Source organism: Panthera pardus, unplaced genomic scaffold (genome assembly GCF_024362965.1).
Source record: "Panthera pardus isolate Hobbes unplaced genomic scaffold, ASM2436296v1 HiC_scaffold_8, whole genome shotgun sequence".
Taxonomy (NCBI): domain Eukaryota; kingdom Metazoa; phylum Chordata; class Mammalia; order Carnivora; family Felidae; genus Panthera; species Panthera pardus.
The window spans coordinates 145776398-145796954 of record NW_026527013.1 but is presented as its reverse complement, the minus strand read 5'-3'; the positions used below and the strand labels follow the sequence as shown (position 1 = coordinate 145796954).

The window sequence follows — 20557 nt, the reverse complement described above, 5'->3', positions numbered from 1 at the left end:
AGATGTTTGCTTAAGATGGCCTTAGGAGGGGAGAGTGCCCGTGCCACGTCTGTGCTTGCACATTAGCTCCTTGTTTCCCCCCAAAGCCCCCTTAACCAATTCCTGGGGGCCCCCCTCCCCTCCCCCCCCCTCCCCCGGGCTCCGCATAGCCGCTCACGCGCAGGCGCCAGCCTGCCCCTCCCCCCACGCCCCTCTTCCCGCTCTCAGGCAGCAGCCTGCCGGGCCTTGCCCAGAGCACAAAAGGCCTCTGCAGCCGGCGTCCCCCCGTTGCCCCTGGCAACCACTGAGCGGCGTCTCGCTTCCCCCTTGACCCTGGAAAGAGAGAGTAAACAGAGCCTCCATTGGCTAGCCGGGGCAGGGAAGCCAATCGGAGTAGAGGTTGTAAGGAGGCGGCCGAGAGAGGTGGTCGGGGTAGGAAGTTAGGGTTAGAGGCTCCCGGCGAGGCTAGAATCCCGGCGTGGTCGGTTGGAGCAGATATGTCTGTCCGGAGGCACATTGGGAATCCCGAGGTGAGGGTCAGGTCTCGATCGCAGAGCCGGAGGGGGCGGGCGCACCGGAAAAGGCTCCACGTGGGCCGGGAAGAGCAGCTAGCGACTTCCGTCGGCCGGAAGGCGGGAGGCGGCCGCCGTGAGGAGGGGTCTGGAGAGCGGAGGGAGGCGGGGCGGGCCTGGGGGATTGCGAGCCAAGTCCGGCATCAGGTGGTGAGAGACCACCCTCCCGAACGTTCGCTGTACCCCGCCATTTGTCGCCCAGAGAAGCGAAGTGCCCGAAGACACAGCCCCTTCCCTCAAAGGGCTTACAGTCTAGGTGTGGCAGTTCCACAGTATAACGAACATGCAGATGAACGCCCTGAACCCTAAAAGGAGCAAAATCAAAAGGAGCCATCGTTTCTGATTCTGGGGATACAGGATGAGCAGGAACAAGCAGATCAAGCCATGTGTAAAGGAAGCAAACTATGACGTTAGTTTACCCTCTTCCCGATGGGACCTTTTACTCTCTTGTCTGTTTCACCCCTAGTACCCTGCTGCATTTGTGCGCATTTAATTTCAACAAATGTTTATGGGACTCGTACACTGCCGTAGGTGCTAGAAATACAGAGAGTAGGACAAGGCATTTGTCCTTTAGTAAGTGCAGCCTAGTGAGGGAGACCTGTAAACAGAATTTGAGTACAGTGTGGTTTGGGAACAAGTTCAAAGAGCGCAGAGGAAAGATTGGACTCACTTAAGGAAGTGAGAGAAGGTCCTGGAGGTGGTATGAAATGGCAAGGTGATGAGCCAGGTGAGGGAGCGTCCCAGATAGAATAGCATAAGCAAAGATGAGGAGGTGTGACACGGGGGGAGTGGACAGTTCCCCTGTAGAGAAGCAGGAGTAAATTCTGGAAGGGTCCCCTGTGCCTCGTTAAAGTTACTTGGCCTTTATACGGAACAGGAGTCGCAATTCATTCCATTTCGCGGTGGATATCTATGAGCTAGGTTGAGAAAGTTGTGAGGCTAAGTTTGGGCTCTGCAGGAGAATGCCAGGATCGAATATAATCTCTACCACGGAGGCCAGGGAGGTAGGTGTGGAGACCGGCAGTTTGCCACATATTTATCTTGCTTGCTGGTCTGAATTTGAGAAACCTTTGAGAAGTTGTAAGTAACTGAGCGATGTGGTCGGATTTGCATTTTAGGCCGATGGCTGTAGCTGCTTTGTGGAGAAAGGATTTGAGGAGGCCAGGAATGGAGACAGGCAGATTAGATAGGTGGTATTTATGATACAGACTTAAAGTAAGGCCATCGAACTAGGGACAGAAATGAAAAATATTTAGGGAATTAAGTCGTTAAGACTTCATGATTAGCTTTGAGAAATGAGAGTGGAATGGATGACTTAGTTTCCCAGCTGGGGCTACCCATCGGTGCTGACACCCTTGATGAGATTAGAGGAGTGTAGGGGAGAGAAGCACGGATGCCCTGTGTAGTCATACATTTGTGTCCTAGAGGAAGAGGTCCAATTTCCTTGTTTCAGTGGAGCACAATTTCCAGTAGTTTCTTGAAAAAGAGTGCATGCGGAATAAATATTTTTTATTTCTGTCTAAAATGTTACGCATGTCTGAAAATGTTGTTATTCTGCCTTCACATTTATCTGCCTGCAAGTTTGGTCGAGTATAGAATTCTTGGTGGGAGACCGTCAGCGTTTTGAAAACATTACATTGTGGTCTTCTAGCATCCAGCGTTGGCTGTGGAGAAGTCCAAAGCCACGTGTTCCTTTGTATGTGACTTGATTTTTCCTTTCTGGAAGCTTGTAGAATCTTCTCTGTGTTTCCAGTGTTATGCCTCACAAAGATATGCCTTGCTATGGGTCTGTTTTCACTCATTTTGGTGGGAACCAGAAATTCATGTCTATTCTGTAAAATTTTGTTGAATTATTTTGTTGTTGACTTCTTTCCACTTTCTCCATTCTCTTGCTTGAATTCATTATTCTCATGTTGCTTCTGTAAGACTGATTCTCTAATTTGCTTAAGTTTTATTTCCTGTTTTCCACTTCTTGGTCTTTTTCCTCTTTTGGAGATTGTTTCTTTAACTTTATCTTGTAATCCTTCTATTTAATTTCTGCCATCATGTTTTTAATTCTTAAGAGCTCTGTTTTGGACCCTGATGCATCCTTATAAAAGACTTTATTGTGGGGTGCCTGGGTGGCTCAGTTGGTTTAGCATCCGACTCTTGATTTTGGCTCAGGTCACGATCTCGCGGTTTGTGGGTTCAAGCCCCGTGTTGGACTCTTCGCTGTCAGTGCAGAGCCTGCTTTAGATCCTCTGTCTCCCTAGCTCTCTGTCCCTCCCCTGCTCCCTGGTCGTTCATGCATGTGCGTGTGCTCTCTCTCTCTCTCACTCTCAGAAATAAACACTAAAAAAAAAAAAAGTAATAAAATCTGAAAAAAAAAAAAAACTTTTCATTTTGAAATAACTATAGGTTCACAGGAAGTTGCAAAAACAGTACAGTCCCATGTATTTTACCCGCTTTGCCCCACTGATTATATTTTATGTAAGTATAGTATAATATCAAAGCCATAAAATTGACAGTTATATAATACATGTATAGTTCTAGGCTAGGCTGTTTTTTCACTCGTGTAGATTTAATCAAGATTTGCACAGGTTTATATTTGTAATCAAAATACAGAACTATTCTATCACCACAGGTATCTCCCTCGTTCTATCCCTTCCTAGTCCCATCCACTTTCCTCCTCCTCATCCTAACCGCTGGCAATCACGAATGTGTTCTCCATTTCTGTAATTTTGTTATTTGAGAATGTTACATAAGTGGGATCACACGATATGTGACCTTTTGAGATTGGCTTTTTTTCACTCAGACTAATGTCCTTGAGACACATCCAAGTTGTTGCTTATGGCAATAGTTTGTTCCTTTTTGTTGCTGGTTAGGATTCTGGGGCATGGATGTATAACAGTTTGTTTACCCATTCACTTATTGTAGGGTATTTTGCTTGTTTTCAGTTTGAGGCTATTATAAAAAAAGAGACGAACTTTTGGGTACAGCTGTTTGTATGGATGTTCATTTTCATTTCTCTGGGATAGAGGCCTGGGAGTGTAGTTGCTGGGTTGTATGTGAGCATATATGAGTTTTTTAGAAACTATGTTCCAGAGTGACTGTACCATTTTACATTCTCCTCACCAGTGTATGAGAGATTCAGTTTTTGCACATTCTTGGCAACATCTGGTATTGTCGATATTTTTTATTTTAGTTGTTTTAATAGGTGCACTGTGACATCTCATAGTGGTCTCAATTTGCATTTCCCCAATGGATACTGAGGTTGAACATCTTCCATTTTTCTCACGTGCTTATTTCCCATTTATATATCTTCTTCAACAAAATATCTGTTTTTGTCTTTTGCCTGATTTCTAATTGGATTTTTTTTTTACTGTTGTTTTGTTTGTGTGTTTGTTTTTTTAGTTACTGTGTAAGTGTTGATTATTGCCAAAGCGGTAATCATTATGGTTACATTTTCTTTCTTACCACTTTTTGTTTTTCCTGGAGTTTCTATCTGCCTTTATTTTATTCTGTACTATTTATAAAGTTTTGTAAATATGTAGGAAAATTTTCCTACATCACTATTTATAATTTTTTTCCAGTTATCTTTGCCAAAACTTTTCCTCTGGATTTGTGTCTGTGTGTGTGCGCACACACTTGTGTGTGTAAAGAGAGAGGATTTTATTTTGTGGTTTTGTTTTACCCAAATGTTGTAACATTTGATATATGGCTTTTTGACTTGCTTTTTGCACTTAACAATAAGTCTTGGGGATCTTTCCATGTCAGACAAATACAGCCCAACTTAATTATTTTCTTTTAACGCTTACGTGAGTACTTGGTATGGTTGTAGAGCTAAAGTTTTTAAAATTTTTTTAATTTGTCAAGTTTTAATTTTTTAGTAACAGCATTATGAGATATGTATAATTCACCTATTTAAAGTATACAATTCAGTGGTTTTAATATATTCACAGAGTTGTGCAATCATCATTGATCAGAACATTTTCATTTCACCAAAAAGAAATCCTGTAACCTTTAACTATCACTCCCCAATTTTCCCATTGTCTTCCCCATCCAGTCTTGACAATCACTAATCTACTCCGTGTAGATCTGCCTATTGTCTACATTTCATATAAATGGAGTCATGCAAAATGTCTTTTGTGACTGGTTTCTTTCACTTAGCATAATGTTTTAAAGGTTCATCCATGTTATATCATGTGTTAGTACTTCATTCCTTTTTATTACTGGATAATAGTCTTTGCGTAGACATACTCCTTTTATTCTTTTTGATAGACATTTGGGTTGTTTTTACTTTGGAGCTATTATGAATGATGTTACTATGAATATTCATGTACAAGTTTTTGTGTGGATATATGTTTTCATTTCTCTAATGATAGTTTTTTGAACTATTTTTTTTCCCTGCATAGTGTATTTCCTCCCTATTGCAATTTTTCTTTTTGGTTTGTTGGAGATGTTTGTACTAGTCAACTCAGGCCACCATAACAAAATGTCACAGACTGGGTTGCTTAAACAACAGAAATTTATTTCTGGCAGTTTTGGAGTGCTGGGAAGTTCAGGATCGAGGTGCTGGCCAGTTTAGTTTCTGGTGAGAGGTCTTTCCTGCCTTGTAGATGGCTGCCTTCTCACTGTGTTCACTAGATTTCTTTCTGTGTGCCCTTGTGCAGAGGGGAGAGAGCTCTTTTGGTGTCTTTGTTTGTAAGGACACTAATCCTATTACACTTGTGCCCCACCCTTATGACCTCATTTAACCTTAATTACCTCCAAAAGGCCCCGTCTCCAAATACAGTTACATTGGGGATTAGGGCTTCAATATAACCCCCAAACATAAATTAATAATTTAGAATTAAAAGAAGCCTGAGAACATTGCGATGAATTTGGGGGTGGGGGGGGGGAGACACAATTCACTTCATAGCCATGTTCTCAGGCTTCTTTAATTTAATACATAATTTAATAAATAATCCTAAATTATTAATTTATGGTTTGAGAAGGAAACTTAAACAGGTGATTTGAATCTGTATATTTGAGAGGGACTTGCTGATGGTGAGCCTAACTACAGGAAGATCTCACTGGGCCATGATTTGGGGAACTATCCTCCCAAACCTGTAGGTTCAGCTCTTTCCTCTTAGGCTGGTTATTTTGCTCAGAGAATTCCTCCAGTCTCCTGAAAATAAAAGCCTAACTGAATTCCTGGAGGAATTAGAGCTAGGAGCTAAATTTCAACATTAGTATGCATCATTCACTTAATGCCCCTATTTTCAGTAATGATATCTCTGCCTTTCTCTGTCTGGATACCTCCCAGTCCAGAAACTCTTTTCAGGGAATAAATCTATAGAGATCTGCCATGGTGGAGGAGGAGAGGTCACTCAGGGGCACACAGGGGATAGGGATTTGGAGATCCAGTTGTTTTTCAATCAGCCTTCAAATAATCTTCCTTATTTCAGCCCCTCCTTTTACTCCCCACTTCTGGAGGTGCCTGGAGCTGTCACTTCCTAAGCCTTTTAAGAATTGTTCTTGGCCTTCCCTTTGATTTTCTTGAATCAGTCAAGTCATTTTCCTTTGTTGATCTGCTTTCTAGACTTCAAAAATCTATTGCTGTACCTTCTCCCACTCTCTCTGGTTTTTTGAGCTTTATGTCCTTAAAATAGAAGACAAAATTGAGGTTTGGGAAGGAAGTGAAATTAAAGGCCTGTGTTCAATATGCTATCTTCATCCAGTAGATCATGATCTGTAATTATTTTATTTGTAATCTGTAATTATTTATTTGTTTACTTCTGGCATACTTACAAGAACATAAACTTGTATGCATCGTCGCACTGCCTGGCATGCAAATAAACATTTGTTGAATGAGTACATGAATATATGGCTGAGCTGGGAGGAGAAGTCAGGCTACAGTTCCCTATTTGGATATCAGAAGCATACAAATGGAATTCAACCTAAGTGTTTGGCCCACAGAGAAGCTATAGATTGAGAAGATGGAATCCTGGCGAACATGGTGCTTCAATGACTGACTGACAGAAATGATCTATGTGTCATTGGAGAATCAGGGGAGAGAGGTATCACTGAAGCCAAGGGAGTGGAAACTGAAGAAGGTGGGGCTGTATAGCAGTGTCAAATGGTACAGAAAGGTCAAGTGAGTTAAAGAATGAAAAGGAGCCATTTTTCAGCAATCAGGGGATCTCTGATGTTGGCCAGCTGCCATAGGAACCATAGTAGAATAGTGGGGACGGTAGCCATGTTGCAATGCAATAGATAGAGGAGTAAAGTGCAGATACCCAGTGTAAGGGTCCCCCCCCCCCGCCCCACCCAAGTTGCTTAGCTAGAAAGGAAGGGGGGAGGGGAGAGTGTTCCAATTATATATGGGAATATATGTTCCGATTATAGATTGATTCCTCATGAATCACCCCATGTTTAGTGGCTTAAAATAATAGTCATTTTATTATGATCTCTTATGGTCCTGGAGGCTGACCAGGCTCGACTAGGCACTTCTCATTTGGGATCTCTTGTGGTTTTTCAGGCAGACAGAAGCTAGGGCTAGAGCTAACTTGAAGGCTTCTTCAAGGCCATTGATTACAGTCTGTTGGCTAGGCCCTCAGTTGGGGCTGTCAGCCATACTACCTACACATGGCCTTTTCCGTGTGACTTGGCCTTTCTCACAACATGGTAGCTGGATTCCAAGAACAGATGTCCCAGGACAGGTAGGTGGAAGCTGTATTGCCTTTTGGGATCGAGCCTCAGAAGTCATAAGGCAGCACTTCCATCACACTCACTAGCCCATCCAGATTCCAGTGGGGCTGGGGATGGAGACTTTGGCCCCACCCCACCATGGGAGGAGTCTCAACATCACAGTGTAAGTGAGATGGGAAATTCTGTTGCAAACATCTTGAGAAGTACAATCAGCCATAGGTAGTAGCTGCTGGCAAAGTAGGGGCTGCTGCATGTGCATACAGGGTCCAGGTTAGTGTTTGAGATCAGTAGAATTGGGCCAGATCCAAACTCCCATTTAAAAAAAAAAGTTCTTTAAAAGACCTATGTTAAGTGCGAGATTGCCTTAAATGAGGCTCTTTTCAAGATGGAATTCATTTCCTTCATTTGATGGACCTCCTGTCTATACAAAGGAGATAAATAGGGAAATTCTGAACAAAATGTATAATGGAATTTTTAAAAATCCTTTAAAGGGAAATCTTACTACATACGTTGCCATTGAAATACAACCAACCTTGTGAGTTCCATTTTGAGAGAGGTGGGAAGTCAGAAGAGCTCATTCGTGTTTGAATGATTTGAGATTCGGACAGTGCCACTCGTTTTCTAGTGATTTTCCTTCAGAAAAATCCCATTGTTGATTCTCATACTTCTCCCTTCCTCTCCAACATCCATGGATTCATAAACTGTGTGTTAGTAATCTGCCAAAATACCCTTGCAATTATGTGGCTCACAGCTCAGTATTTTTGGTACCTTCCATTGTCTTCAGGGCCTACTCCAGGCCCTTCGTCTACATTCAGGGTTCTCTACTTGGAGCCTGCCTATCCATGGTCCCACCAGACAGCACAGGATTTCATATACCCCTGGTTCTTAACCCTTTTTAGGTCACAAATCTCTTTGCAAATTTGGTGAAAACAAGGACCCCCTTCCCCATAAAAATGCATACACACACAAAATTTTGCGTAGTTTCACAGGACTCATGGACTATCAAAAATCCATCAGAGGATCTGATTTTCAGAACCCTGGAATGAGTGTGGAAGAGTGGAGGCTCTGGAGCCAGACGACCCAGTTTCGATCCAGGTTCCATCCTTCTCACCCGCTGAGTAACCTCGAGAGGTCACTCCACTTTGTGCCCGTTTTCCTACTATGTATGATGAAGATAATGCTGGTGTCTACTTCACAGGCTGTTGTGACGATTAAATGAGATAATGTAGGTAAAATGCTTAGTCGAGTGCCTGACAACATGGTTAAGTGTTCAATAAATGTTAGCATCGGCTGCCTTCATTACGGTTGTTGTACCTTCTTTCGCAAATCGAAAACATGCTGTTCTTTACACTTGCTTTTAAAGTGGCTTTGCTATTAGAATTGCCTCCACTCAGAATGCTTTTTCCACCTGTTTCCTCTCTCATCGTATCCATAGAAGTTCAACCCTTGAGACACAGCTCCGGTGCCATTTCTCCCGCAAAGTCTCCCACATCCCCCAGCCGTGTGTGAGTGCTCCCTTTGCCTCAGACTCCCAGGGCTGTCGTGTGGTGCTGACACGCATGCTGTGTGTTGCTCAGGTGTGAGAACCATCTCCATCCATTAGGCAGTCCTGACTGCTCTTGCTGGTGCGAGGCCTCACAGCAGGTGCAGAGATCTGGAAGGTAGAGCCATGTCCCAAGTGCCGGAAGCAAGGAGTAATCATGATTAGTACAAAGAGCCATGACAGTCCAGGTAGGGAATAGATGTCCATCTGACTGAGACCTTCAGAGGAATCTTCTTGGAAGACATATTTGTGCTGGGTCTTGAAAGCAGAGTGGAAGTGAAGTAGCTGGGGAGGCATGGCCACACGGGGAGGACATTATCTTTGGTCCTTTCTAGAGATGTAAGCCCTCAAAGAGTCTTTGACATTTTTGATTGCTCTCCAAGAGCCCTGATCATATCACAAACATGAACTTTCTTAGCTTCCTCCCTCCTCCCGAGGAACTTCATTGTGATCGCCTATCTGGTATCTTTATCTTGAATACATAGCCAGTATCCAGAGCTGAGCCTTCTGCCTGGGCTCCGGGCCTCATCCTCTGCCACTCCCTCATTTCCATACCTTCTTGCTCCATTTCCAACTTCTATTATCTAGCCTCTAAACATCCTCAAATCTCTCCTTTCTTCCAAAACAAAACAAATCAACAAGAAAAACTTATCCCTTAGCAACTCTCAAGGGGGAAAAAAAAAGCCATCTGGCTACTATCCTGTGTTTTCCTCCCTCCCCGTCTCATACAACCTGCTGTTTTGCTTCTGCTTCTGTCAATTTACTGTAACCTCTTCCACCAGGGCAACAACGTTCTGGTTTGTTCAATCCAAATTTACTTTGTTATTCTCTTACTTGGCCTTCATTCTTGCTCACTTGTTCATGTTTGACCTCTTGTTCTTGGACTTGACAGCATCGATCACTGTTGACCACTCCCTTCTTCCTGAAACTCTTCTTTAATTTTCATGACCCACTTTCTTCTGGCCTCTCGTGAGTCTCAAACATGGTGCTTTTCTCTACCAGACCTTAAGTGCTGGGCTGTTTCATCTCAAACGGTCCCTGATGGTGATTTTGTCCATTCCTATGGCTTCCCCTGCTGCCTTTATGCTGACAATCACCAAACCTTCTTTCTGCAACCCCAGATCTCCTGATCTCCAGACCCAAATAGCCAGCTCACCATTTCCGTCTTGGATAACCCACAGATTATGTCACATTGAACATGCCTCAACATGAGAAACCTCATGTTTTTCAATGTGTGCTTCCTCCTTAATTCCCTTTTTTGGAGGATGGTAACAGTGTCCTCACCCTGTTATACCAGTCAGTTTTCCATCTTACTGATTTTACATCTTGAGGCTGTCTCCTCTTCCTCATCTCTACTGCCACCTTCTTAGCATCATAGATCTTCTTAGCACACCTACCTCTTAATTGATCTTTGTGCCCCCATCCTTGACTATGATCCTATTAGCTCTCCAGAATGCTGCCAGAATGAGCTTTCTAAAATGGAAATATAATCCCATCACTTCTTCTTATTTTCTTCAGTAACTCCCCAATCGTCTACACTAGGTTTCTCAACTTTAGCACTATTGACATTTTGGGCCAGCTAATTCTTTGCTGTGGGGGACTGTCATTGTAGGGTGTTTCGCAGTATCTCTGGCTTCTACTCACTGGATACCGGTAGCCTCCCCACCACAGCCACCACCCACCTAAAAGGTGTTCAGACATTGACTGTTGTCCCCGGGAGCAGGGGGGCAGCAAAATTGCCCATTTAAGGATAGTCATCTATAGGGAAAAAAATCCAGGTTCCTTAGCATGGGTGGATACAAGGCCCTTTATGAACGCCACCCCCCCCCCACCCGCTTCTTCAGTCTCATCTGACCCCATGTTGCCCCCTATGCTCCAGGTCTACCAGTTGCCAGAAACCCTACCTTCCACCTACCACTCCTTTAGCTTGACTCATTTTCTTAGCCCTCAGATTTCAGCCTGGAAGTCATGGCTCAGGACACAGTTCTTGACTCTTTTGGTCACTTGTCTTTGTTCACTTGTCTTTCTTCCCAGCACCACTGAGAGCTGGAGGGCTCTGTGTGCTTAGCATGGCGGCTCACTCCTAGTAGACACCCAGTAAATGTCTGCTGAAGGGTTGGTGCTCAATAAGGCTTTGTTGAATGAATGAATGAATGAATGAATGAATAGTCCTTCTTGAAAGAACTTTTCTCAGCTCTTTCATTTTCCACCATTCCATCCTGTTTATATAATTGAAAAAAAAAAAAAAAGCCAGTTGGTCAGTAGGTCAAGAAACAGTCACCCCCAAAACAAGAATTTTAAGGAAAAAAGTATGAAAGTTCCATAATGATGGTCTCCTTAGAGTTTTGCATTGTGGTTGGCACTCGAAAGCCAGGAACGAGAAGTTGGACCAAATTGGGAAAATGGAAAAGAGACACTACATTTTTCTACTGCAGCATATGGATTTCTCATTAGTCTATGTAAGGGAAAACCGGGGGCGGGAGGGGCCCAGCGACTGCAGCTGTCCACACTCCCCCCCCATCATTCTGCTGCCACCACACCTGGTCCCCAGAGACACCCTCACTTCTTAGCTATGTTGGCTTAGGTATGGACAAATCCCCTTGGTTCAGCAGAGACTAGCCTGGAGTTTTTCAAAAGACACTTTGCTAGGAAACTAGCAGAAAACAAAACAAAACAAAAGTAAAAACAGGAAATAGCATATAGAAATTATAAAAATACAGAGTACAGAAAAAAATGAAAACAAAATCCCTTAGCCTAAGATAACTGAATTCTACTATTAGCTTTTCTTGACTCAATTTACCAGACACATGTTTTCCCTGGTTTTTGGGTTTTTTTTTTTTTTTTGATGTTTCGTTTTGTTTTGCTATGATATTGTCTTCTTCTGGGATATCTTGCCCTAAAGTTCCCCCTTTTAGTCTTTAAATATTTCCCTTCTCTCGCTTAAGAATCTTCTCCGTCTTCATCTAGGAATTCCGGAGTTGGAATTGGTGTTAGAGTCAGTTTGTCTTAAAGACAGTAGATTACTGGTCAGATGGAAACGGGGGCTCTCCAGGCTTTCTCTAAGGATGAAAAAGCTTAGGGGTTCCACACACACATCTGAGGCCCAATGCTAAGCATTCAGGACAAAGGTTTTACTTCCCTAGAGTGAAATGAAAACCAGAGACAATGTCCTGAGTTTTTTTTAATAACAATAAAAGACCATTCTTGGCAAAATTAGAAGTTGATAATTCTCTATGGGTGCCCCCAGTTCTTAGAAATTCTTCCTGGTCTCTGAAATCCAAAACTCTGGCCAACAGAACATGCTGTAGTTAATTAACTGTGTTTTCAAGAGCATATGATGGGGGTTTTAAATTTTAGTTCTCCACCTGATTTTTTTTTTCCTTTGGTCGATAAAGCACACAACTCCTAATCTTGGGATCATGAGTTCAAGCCCCACACTGGGTGTAGAGATTACTTAAAAAAAAATAAATACATAAAAATAATCTCAAGAAATAATAATAAAGTTTGGTGTTCCCTTCCAAGGAACCAGGTAGTTACTGTAATATACTTTGCATTCTAGATATTCATTTGTTGACTGCATCTCAATAAATGTGCCTACCACGTACTAGGTCCTGGGTGTACACAGATATGAGTACGTCTTTGTCCCTGCCTCCAAGGGCAGATAGAGAAGGGTGGGGTGTGAACAATGGTACAGGGTACTCTGGGAGCCTGGGAGAGGAAATGCCCAATTCCCCCTTGGACACCTTACAGAGGAAGTAAGGTTTTGCCCAAGGACAAGTCGAGGAAAGGCATTCTAGGCAGACATTTGCTAAGCCTGAGGATCTGAGGGAGTGCAGCACATTAAGGGAACACTCGGGCAACACTAACATAGAGTCAGGTGTGAGAGTGGCAGAAGATGAAGCCAGAAACGTATTAAACAGTTTTAATTTCATATTCCACAGCTACCTGTGACTGAACATACGATTTTCATACTTGTAGACCAGAAAAAAGCCTGAGCGAGAAAGCGAGATCTTTTTTTTTTTTTTTTATGTTTATTTATTTATTTTGAGAGAGAGCGAGCAAGCGAGCAGGGGAGGTGCAGAGAGAGGGAGAGGGAGAGAATCCCAAGCAGACTCCATGCTGTCAGCACAGAGCCTGATGTGGGGCCCGAACCCACAATCTGTGAGATCAGGACCTGAGCGAAACCAAGAGTCAGATGCTTTACCTACCGAGCCACCCAGGCGTCCCAAGAAATCTAGATCTTGAAATGTCGATTCACTAGCCTTCCCTCACTTGGATGGCTTTCGCAAATGCCAGTGAAACTTAATATGGGTAAAGGTCTTGTGCTTGGATTTAGAGGTCCCTCCCAGAGTACAGGACAAGGGAGACCTGACCTAGCCATTCTCTGATGACCACAAACTTACCCTGGGCCCATGATGAGCCTCAGTGGCCCCGAGAGCAGATGCCATCGCAATGCCACCGGTGGAGCGTCAGACTCCAGGCAAGCAGCAGGGGAGGACTGCCAAACAGGGTCCCGGCCCAGTAGCATCTGGGCGCCGTGCTCAGGTCTGGGTCCAAAAGCTACTTTTTAGGGGAGATGTGGAGAAAAATCTAAAGGGTGTCCAGAGGAGATGGCCTCATCATACCAAGAGTAAAACTAAAAAAGAAGGACCAGAGAGCTGCCTTTAGTTATTTGAACAGATCTCTTGAGGCGGGGGTGGAGGGTGTCTCGTTCAGGGTTGTGACAGTGGACTGGATGGAACTAAAGGGAGACTAGTTTGGGCTCAATGTCAGAAATAATTTTTACGAGGTGTTTTTTTTTTTCTTCCTAATTGTATAGTGCCATGAGATTATTTTGACAAAAAATGAAAATATTTTGACGGAAACAAGATAACCATTCTCACCTATGGAAATGCTGTGGCGAAGAGTCCTAGATTGAATGGACAGTTGGACCTCTAGGGCTCTTTCCTTCTTTAAATCTGATAAAATTTGGGGTGCCTGGGTGGCTCAGTCGGTTAAGCATCGTATCTTGGTTCGGCTTAGGTCACAATCTCACAGTTCATGAGTTCGAGCCCTACATTGGGCTCTGGGCTGACGGTGCGGACTCTACTTGGGATTCTCTCTCTCTCTCTCTCTCTCTCTCTCTCTCTCTCTCTGCCCCTCCTGTTTCTCTCTCTCTCAAAATAAATAAATAAATGTTTAAAAAATCATTAAATTTGATGAAATTTTATCACCTGTTCTGTTTTTTAAGTATCTGACTCTTTCCCACCTTTGTCACCCTTAGTTTTACACTAACCTGATTAATTTGTGAATTTTCTTATTTTTTAGTATCTAACCAAAAGAATACCACAAAACCCAAGGTATCAGCATATCAAGTCAAGACTGGATACTGGTGAGTAAATACTAGAAAATTAAAACTTTTTTTAAAAATCCGATAATTATTGATAAGAAGCAGGCTGTTACGCCTGATATCAGTCAAAGCGCAAAGTTTCTCATTGTCCTGCCCCATGTCCTTCTGGGCTCAGAATTTCTCTTTAAAACCTTCCCCCCCCCCCCCCCCCAAGATCATCAGTAAAAATTTCCACTTACAGACCTTAGCTTATGATAAATTGAGAAACTGATAAAGAACATTGTTCGATAAGTTAACAAGGCTGAAGCTAAATACCAGGGGGTCGGCCTCTGCTTTGGAACAACTTAAGTATATTCCTTCAAGCTAGGAGTGGGAGATAATATTTGTGAGCATGTGTTCAATTCAGTAGTCGCTGAGCGCCGACCACACGCAAAGTTATGGACTGTGGGACATAGATGAGTGCGACTTGTGACTTTCGCAATCAGAGAGCTTAGATTCAAGTGCAGGCAGACAGACTTGAGTGAGTCACTAGAATACCGGGCAAAATTCAATTAGTGCTTCAGGTAAAACGAAATGAAGAGTCGCATCGCTGCTTATTTCCATGCTCTTAACATTTTTCAGTGCCACGATGCAGACCACTGCTTAGGTCCCTAGTGGATTTGCAGTCTTGTGAGATTTTGGTTTCTTAATTGTTTCGTTTTCCAATCCTTTAACGTCTGCTATGGACAATCCGTTCTAGTAAGATGGTTTTGCTGGTGGATTGGGGCACCACATGGCTTGGGCAGTGCTGAATTTGCCATCAGTAACCTGAGGACAACTGAGGAAATACGGATAAGCTACCGACTGGGTTTAAAGCTCATTCATTTTGTCTTTCCCTTTCACCAGTCTCCTTCAAAATTACTGTCTTCCATTATGCAGGTTTCCCCATATAAAATAGACTTTCAGTTGAATGTTCTAAATGAACCACATTTGCAGATACTATTTCTTGGGACCTTTCTTTCAAACATTTCCAGGCTGTACAGATACTTATCCTTGCAAATATCCTGTTTGACAGGAGGTAGAAACTTTTAGCTCCATTTTTGAGGAGGAGGAAATTGAGGCACGGAGATGATGTGATTTGCTTGAAATTGAGGCACGGAGGTGATGTGATTTGCTTGAAATTGAGGCACAGAGATGATGTGATTTGCTTGATGTTCAATACAGGAGACAGAACTAGGATTGGAATGCAGGGTGAGGAAGTCGATGGCACACCAGGGGATCTGGTGTGAAGTCCTGGCCGTTGTCCCTTAGGCCAGCTGTCCCACCTCCCCCCTCCCCCCCAGCCTCATTCCTTCTACCACGAATGCCTTCAACTCCTCCGTGTCTTGCTGTCTCCCCTTTAACTGCAGCTGTGACCCACCCTTCTGGAATAAGCTATCCTGTGAAGGGCGCCATATTTTTTCTGAGGAGTCCAAACAATATTTCAAAGACAGCTATAAAGGAATGCATTTCTTTTGGACCCTTCTTAAAATTAAAAGTGTTAAGACCTGGGGCGCCTGGGTGGCGCAGTCGGTTAAGCGTCCGACTTCAGCCAGGTCACGATCTTGCGGTCCGTGAGTTCGAGCCCCGCGTCAGGCTCTGGGCCGATGGCTCGGAGCCTGGAGCCTGTTTCCGATTCTGTGTCTCCCTCTGTCTCTGCCCCTCCCCCATTCATGCTCTGTCTCTCTCTGTCCCAAAAATAAATAAAAAACGTTGAAAAAAAAAAAAATTAAAAAAAAAAAAAAAAGTGTTAAGACCTGAGGTTTACCTCAGATACACAGATTTGTCTGTATCTTCGCGTTTTTTTTCTCCTGGAAATTGACAGAAATGAAAACCCATTTCTTTCCCTTCAACTCCCCAAGTCATAAGCAAAATTTGACCTAATAGTAGTACCTGATAGTAATTTCAATTTTTTTTGAAACTGAGAGACTCAAGTCTGCTTTTTATAATACATAGTAATTGCCTGTGTCCTTTCATATCGTCGGGTTTTTAAACTAGTGTTTTTGCTAATTAAACCTTTTATTTTGAAGCGATTATGGATTCAGATGGAATTTTAAGAAATAATACAGAGAGATTCCATGTACCCTTAACCCAGTTTCCCATAGTAACATCTTAACGGAAACTATCCTGCAGTATCACAGCCCTGATACTGACATTGATACATACAAGTCTAGATACCAAACATTTCCTTCACCACGAGGGTCCTTCTTGTTGCCCTTTTAAAGACATCGCCACCCACTTTCTACCCTCAGTCCCTCCTTAACCCCTGATAACCACAGATCTGTTCTCCATTTCTATAGTTTTTGTCATTTCACAAATGCCATATGTATGGAATCATACAATATGCAACTTTTTTTGTTTAATTGGCTTTGCACGCAGCATAATTCTCTGGAGATTCATTCCGGTTGCTGCATTTATTGGTTTATACCTTTTTATTACTGAGTAGTATTCCCTGGTATGGATGTGCCACAGTTTAACCATTTATCTGTTGAGGGACATCTGGACTGTTTCCAGCTTTTTGACTGTTACAAATAAGGGTGCTATAAACATCCATGTCTTGATTTTTTTTGGTGAATTTAAGTCTTCGTTTCTCTGGGATAAATGCCCACAGGCGCAACTCCTGGGTCGGATGATAGTTGCGTTTGCAGGTCTCTAAGAAACTGCCAAACCGTTTTCCAGAAGAGCTACCCCGTTTTACATTCTTACCAGCGATGACTGAATGCTCCAGTTTCTCCACATCCTCGCCCGCATTTGGTGGTGTTGCCATTTTTAATTTTAGCCATTCTGATAGACGAGCAGCGGTGTCTCATTGCGGTTTTGATTTGCATTTGCCATCTGTGTGTCTTCTTCGGTGAACTATCTGTTCATGTCCTTTGCCTGTGTTCTGAGTGGATTGTTTGCTTTTTAACTTGAGTGTTGAATATTCCTCGTGTATTCTAGCGACCAGGCCTTTTGTTGGATGGATGGCACATATTTTCTTCCAGTCTGTAGTTTGCCTTTCCGTTCTCCTTACAGGGCCTTCTGACGGGCAGAAGTTTGTAATTGTGGCGAAGTCCAGTTTATCGGTGTCTCCTGTTTTGCATCCTGCTTTTGCTGTCAAATCGAAGAACTCTTTACCGAGACCGGATCCCAGAGATTTTTCTATCGTGCTTTTTTCCTAAAAGTTTTATAGTTTTAGGTTTTACAGTTAAGTCCGTGATGCACCTTGAGGTAATTTCTACATAAGATGTACAACTTAGATAAGGATTAACTTTTTGCTGATGGATGGATGTCCAGCTGCTCTAGCACCATTTGTTAAAAGGCTGCCTTTCCTCCATTGAATTGTATGTTCACCTTTATCAGAAGCCAGTTTGGCCTATTTATGCGGATCTATTTTGGGGTTCTTTATTCTGTGCCACTGACCTATGTGTCTGTCCCTCTGCCAGTATCTCAGTCTTGGTTACTGTAGCCCTATGGTAAATTTGATGCTTAAAATTGGTTAGACCGATTACCCCCACGTTATTTTTCTTTACAAATTATTTTAGCTATTCTAATTCCTTTGCCTCCCCGTGTACGTGTTAGAATAATCTCATCTACATGTACAAAAAAGCATTGCTCTGACTTTGATAGGAGTTGCGTTAAACCTGTATATCAATTTAGGATGAATGGACACCTTTGCTATGTTGAGTCTGCCAACCCATTACTAGGGGACGGTGGTCCCCCCACTTCTCTGAGATCTCATTTCCCACCGTGTCGGTTACCCAGAGTCATCCGCGGTCCGGAAGCAGGTGTTCCTCTTCCTGACGTATCTCAGAAGGTCAATAGTAGTTTCATGCCACGTCGCAGCCCCTGTGTCATTCACCTCACTTCTTCTCATCATGCATTGTATTATCTCACGTCATCACAAGAAGGAGGGTAGAAGATATTTCTTTTTGTTTCTTTTATTTTTGAGAGAGAGAGGGAGAGAGAGAGAGAGAGGACAAGTTGGGGAGAGGAATTGAGATGGGGAGACACAGAATCTGAAGCAGGCTCCAGGCTCCGAGCTGTCAGCGCAGAGCCCGACGGGGGGCTCAAACTCGCAAACTTGAGATCGTGACCTGAGCAGAAGTGGGGCACGTAACCGACTGAGCCACCCAGGCGCCCAAGGATATAAGCTATTTTGAGAAACAGAGAGAGACCATTTTCACATAACTTCTATCATAGTATGTATTATAATCGTTCTCTTTTATTATTAGTTATTGTTGTTAAATTCTTACTGTGCCTAATTTATAAATTAAACTTTATAATAGGTATGTATGTATAGAAAAACATAGTGTATATATAGGGTTCAGTACCTATATATGGTTCCTGGTGTCCACTGAGGGGAGGGGTCTTGGAACATATCCCCTGAGGATAAAGGGAGACTACTATATGTCTCTCCATTTATTTAGATCTTCTTTGGTTTCTTTCATCAATACTGTAGTTTTCAGCATAAGGGTCCTGTGCAGGTTTTGTTAGATTTACACCTAAGTATTCTTTTTTTTTTTTTTTGAGCAGTTGTAAATGGTATTGTATTTCTAATTTTGGTGTTACTGTGTTCATTGCTAACATACAGAAATACAGCTAATTTTTGTATGTTTCTCTTGAATCCTGGGACTTTGCTAAATTCACTTATTAAGTACAAAAGGAGTTTTGTTTGTTTGTTTGGGGTCTTTTGGTAGATTCCTTGGGCTTTCCTATGTAGATGATGATGTCATCTACAAAAAAAGAATAGTTTTATTCCTCCTTGCCAGTCTGTACGTGTCTTTTATTTCCTGTTATTGCTTTATTGCACTGGCTAGGACTTCCAGAATTATGTCAAATAAGAATGTTAAGAGTGAACATCCTTGTCTTTTTCCTGATCTTAGGGGGAAAGCATTCAGTCTTTCATCATCAGGTACAGTGTGAGCCATATATTTGTCTGAGGAAGTTTCCTCCTATTCCTATTTTTGTGAGAATTTTCCATCATGTATGATTTGAATTTCATCAAATGGTTTTACCGCATCAATTGATAGAATCATATGATTTTGTCTTTAGCTTGTTAATAGCATGGATTACCTTGATTTGCAAATATTGTACTATTGCTGCATCTGTGGACTAAACCTCACTTAGTCAGGGTGTATAATTCTTGTTACATGTTGCTCAGTTCTCTTTATTATTTTGTTAAAGATTTTTGTGTCTATATTAATGAGGTACACTAGTTTGTAATTCTATTGGGGGGGGGGACTGTCTTTGCCTAGTTTTTTTATTTTTCTATTTTTTTTTTAACGTTTATTTATTTTTGAGAGAGAGAGTGAGAGAGTGCAAGAAGGGGAGGGGCAGAGAGAGAGGGAGACACAGAATCCAGAAACAGGCTCTAGGCTCTGAGCTGTCATCACAGAGCCCAATGCAGGGCTCGAACTCCTGGACCGTGACATCATTACCTGAGCCAAAGTTGGACACTTAACCGACTAAGCCACCCAAGCTCTCCTGTCTTTGTCTAGTGTTAGTAGCATCATAAACATCAGCATAACATCAGCATCATAAAATGTTGGGAAGTATTTCCACTTGTTCTGTTTTCTGGAAGAGATTGCGTATTATGAATTACACGCTTTAAAAGGGTGGCCTTTTATTGTATGTACGTGGCACCTCAATTTAAGGAAATAACATACCCATTAGGAAAAAGATTGAATCGAAACAAAACAAAACCTTGGTGTTAATTTTTACAGTTGGTTAATTGGTGTTCATCCTTTCTTAAGCATTTGGTAGAATTCTCTAATAAAACCATCTGAACCAGGAGATTTCTGACAGTTTTTAAATTTTGAATTCAATTTATTTCATAGTTACGGAGAATATTCAAATTATTTGTTTCCTATTGAGTGAGTTGTGCTAGTTTGTGTTTTTTGAGAATTTAGTACATTTCATCCGAATTTTCATATTTACGTGAGCAGGACTGTTTGTCATCTGCCCTTATTATCCTGCTGATTCTTGAAGTGCCAGCCCCCGTTTTGTTCCTGATACTGCTAATTTGCATCTGCCCCCTTTTTTCTTTGCTATACATTTGTCCATTTTACTGATCCTTTCAAAGAACAAACTCTTGGTTTCATCAGTTTTCCCTATTTTTTCTGTTTCCAATTCCATTGATTTTCACTCTCATATTTATTATTCTGTCCTGCTTTGCGTTTCTAGATTCTTCTGTTTCTAGATTCTTGAGGTGGGAGCTTAACTTATTGACTTAAGACTTTTCCTCTTTTTTTTTTTTTTAATTTTTTTTTTTCAACGTTTTTTATTTATTTTTGGGACAGAGAGAGACAGAGCATGAACGGGGGAGGGGCAGAGAGAGAGGGAGACACAGAATCGGAAACAGGCTCCAGGCTCCGAGCCATCAGCCTAGAGCCTGACGCGGGGCTCGAACTCACGGACCGCGAGATCGTGACCTGGCTGAAGTCGGACGCTTAACTGACTGCG

At 42.5% G+C, this 20557-nt stretch overlaps 1 protein-coding gene across 4 annotated transcripts in view; it reads left to right on the top strand.

Annotated features, from left to right (window-relative positions):
- Positions 1-280: 280 nt before the first annotated feature.
- CEP41 (centrosomal protein 41) overlaps positions 281-20557 on the top strand; it is a 47531-nt gene continuing 27254 nt past the window's right edge. Inside the window, exons 1-3 of one of the 4 annotated variants that reach the window (XM_019452756.2) lie at positions 391-509; positions 1473-1555; positions 14074-14137. In XM_019452756.2, the coding sequence (XP_019308301.2) occupies positions 1514-1555; positions 14074-14137 (106 nt within the window). In that variant the 5' untranslated portion in view covers positions 391-509; positions 1473-1513. Of the gene's footprint in view, positions 510-680; positions 961-1472; positions 1556-14073; positions 14138-20557 lie in introns of those variants that run through there. The other 3 variants (XM_019452757.2, XM_019452755.2, XM_019452758.2) reach the window with 3 other exon arrangements.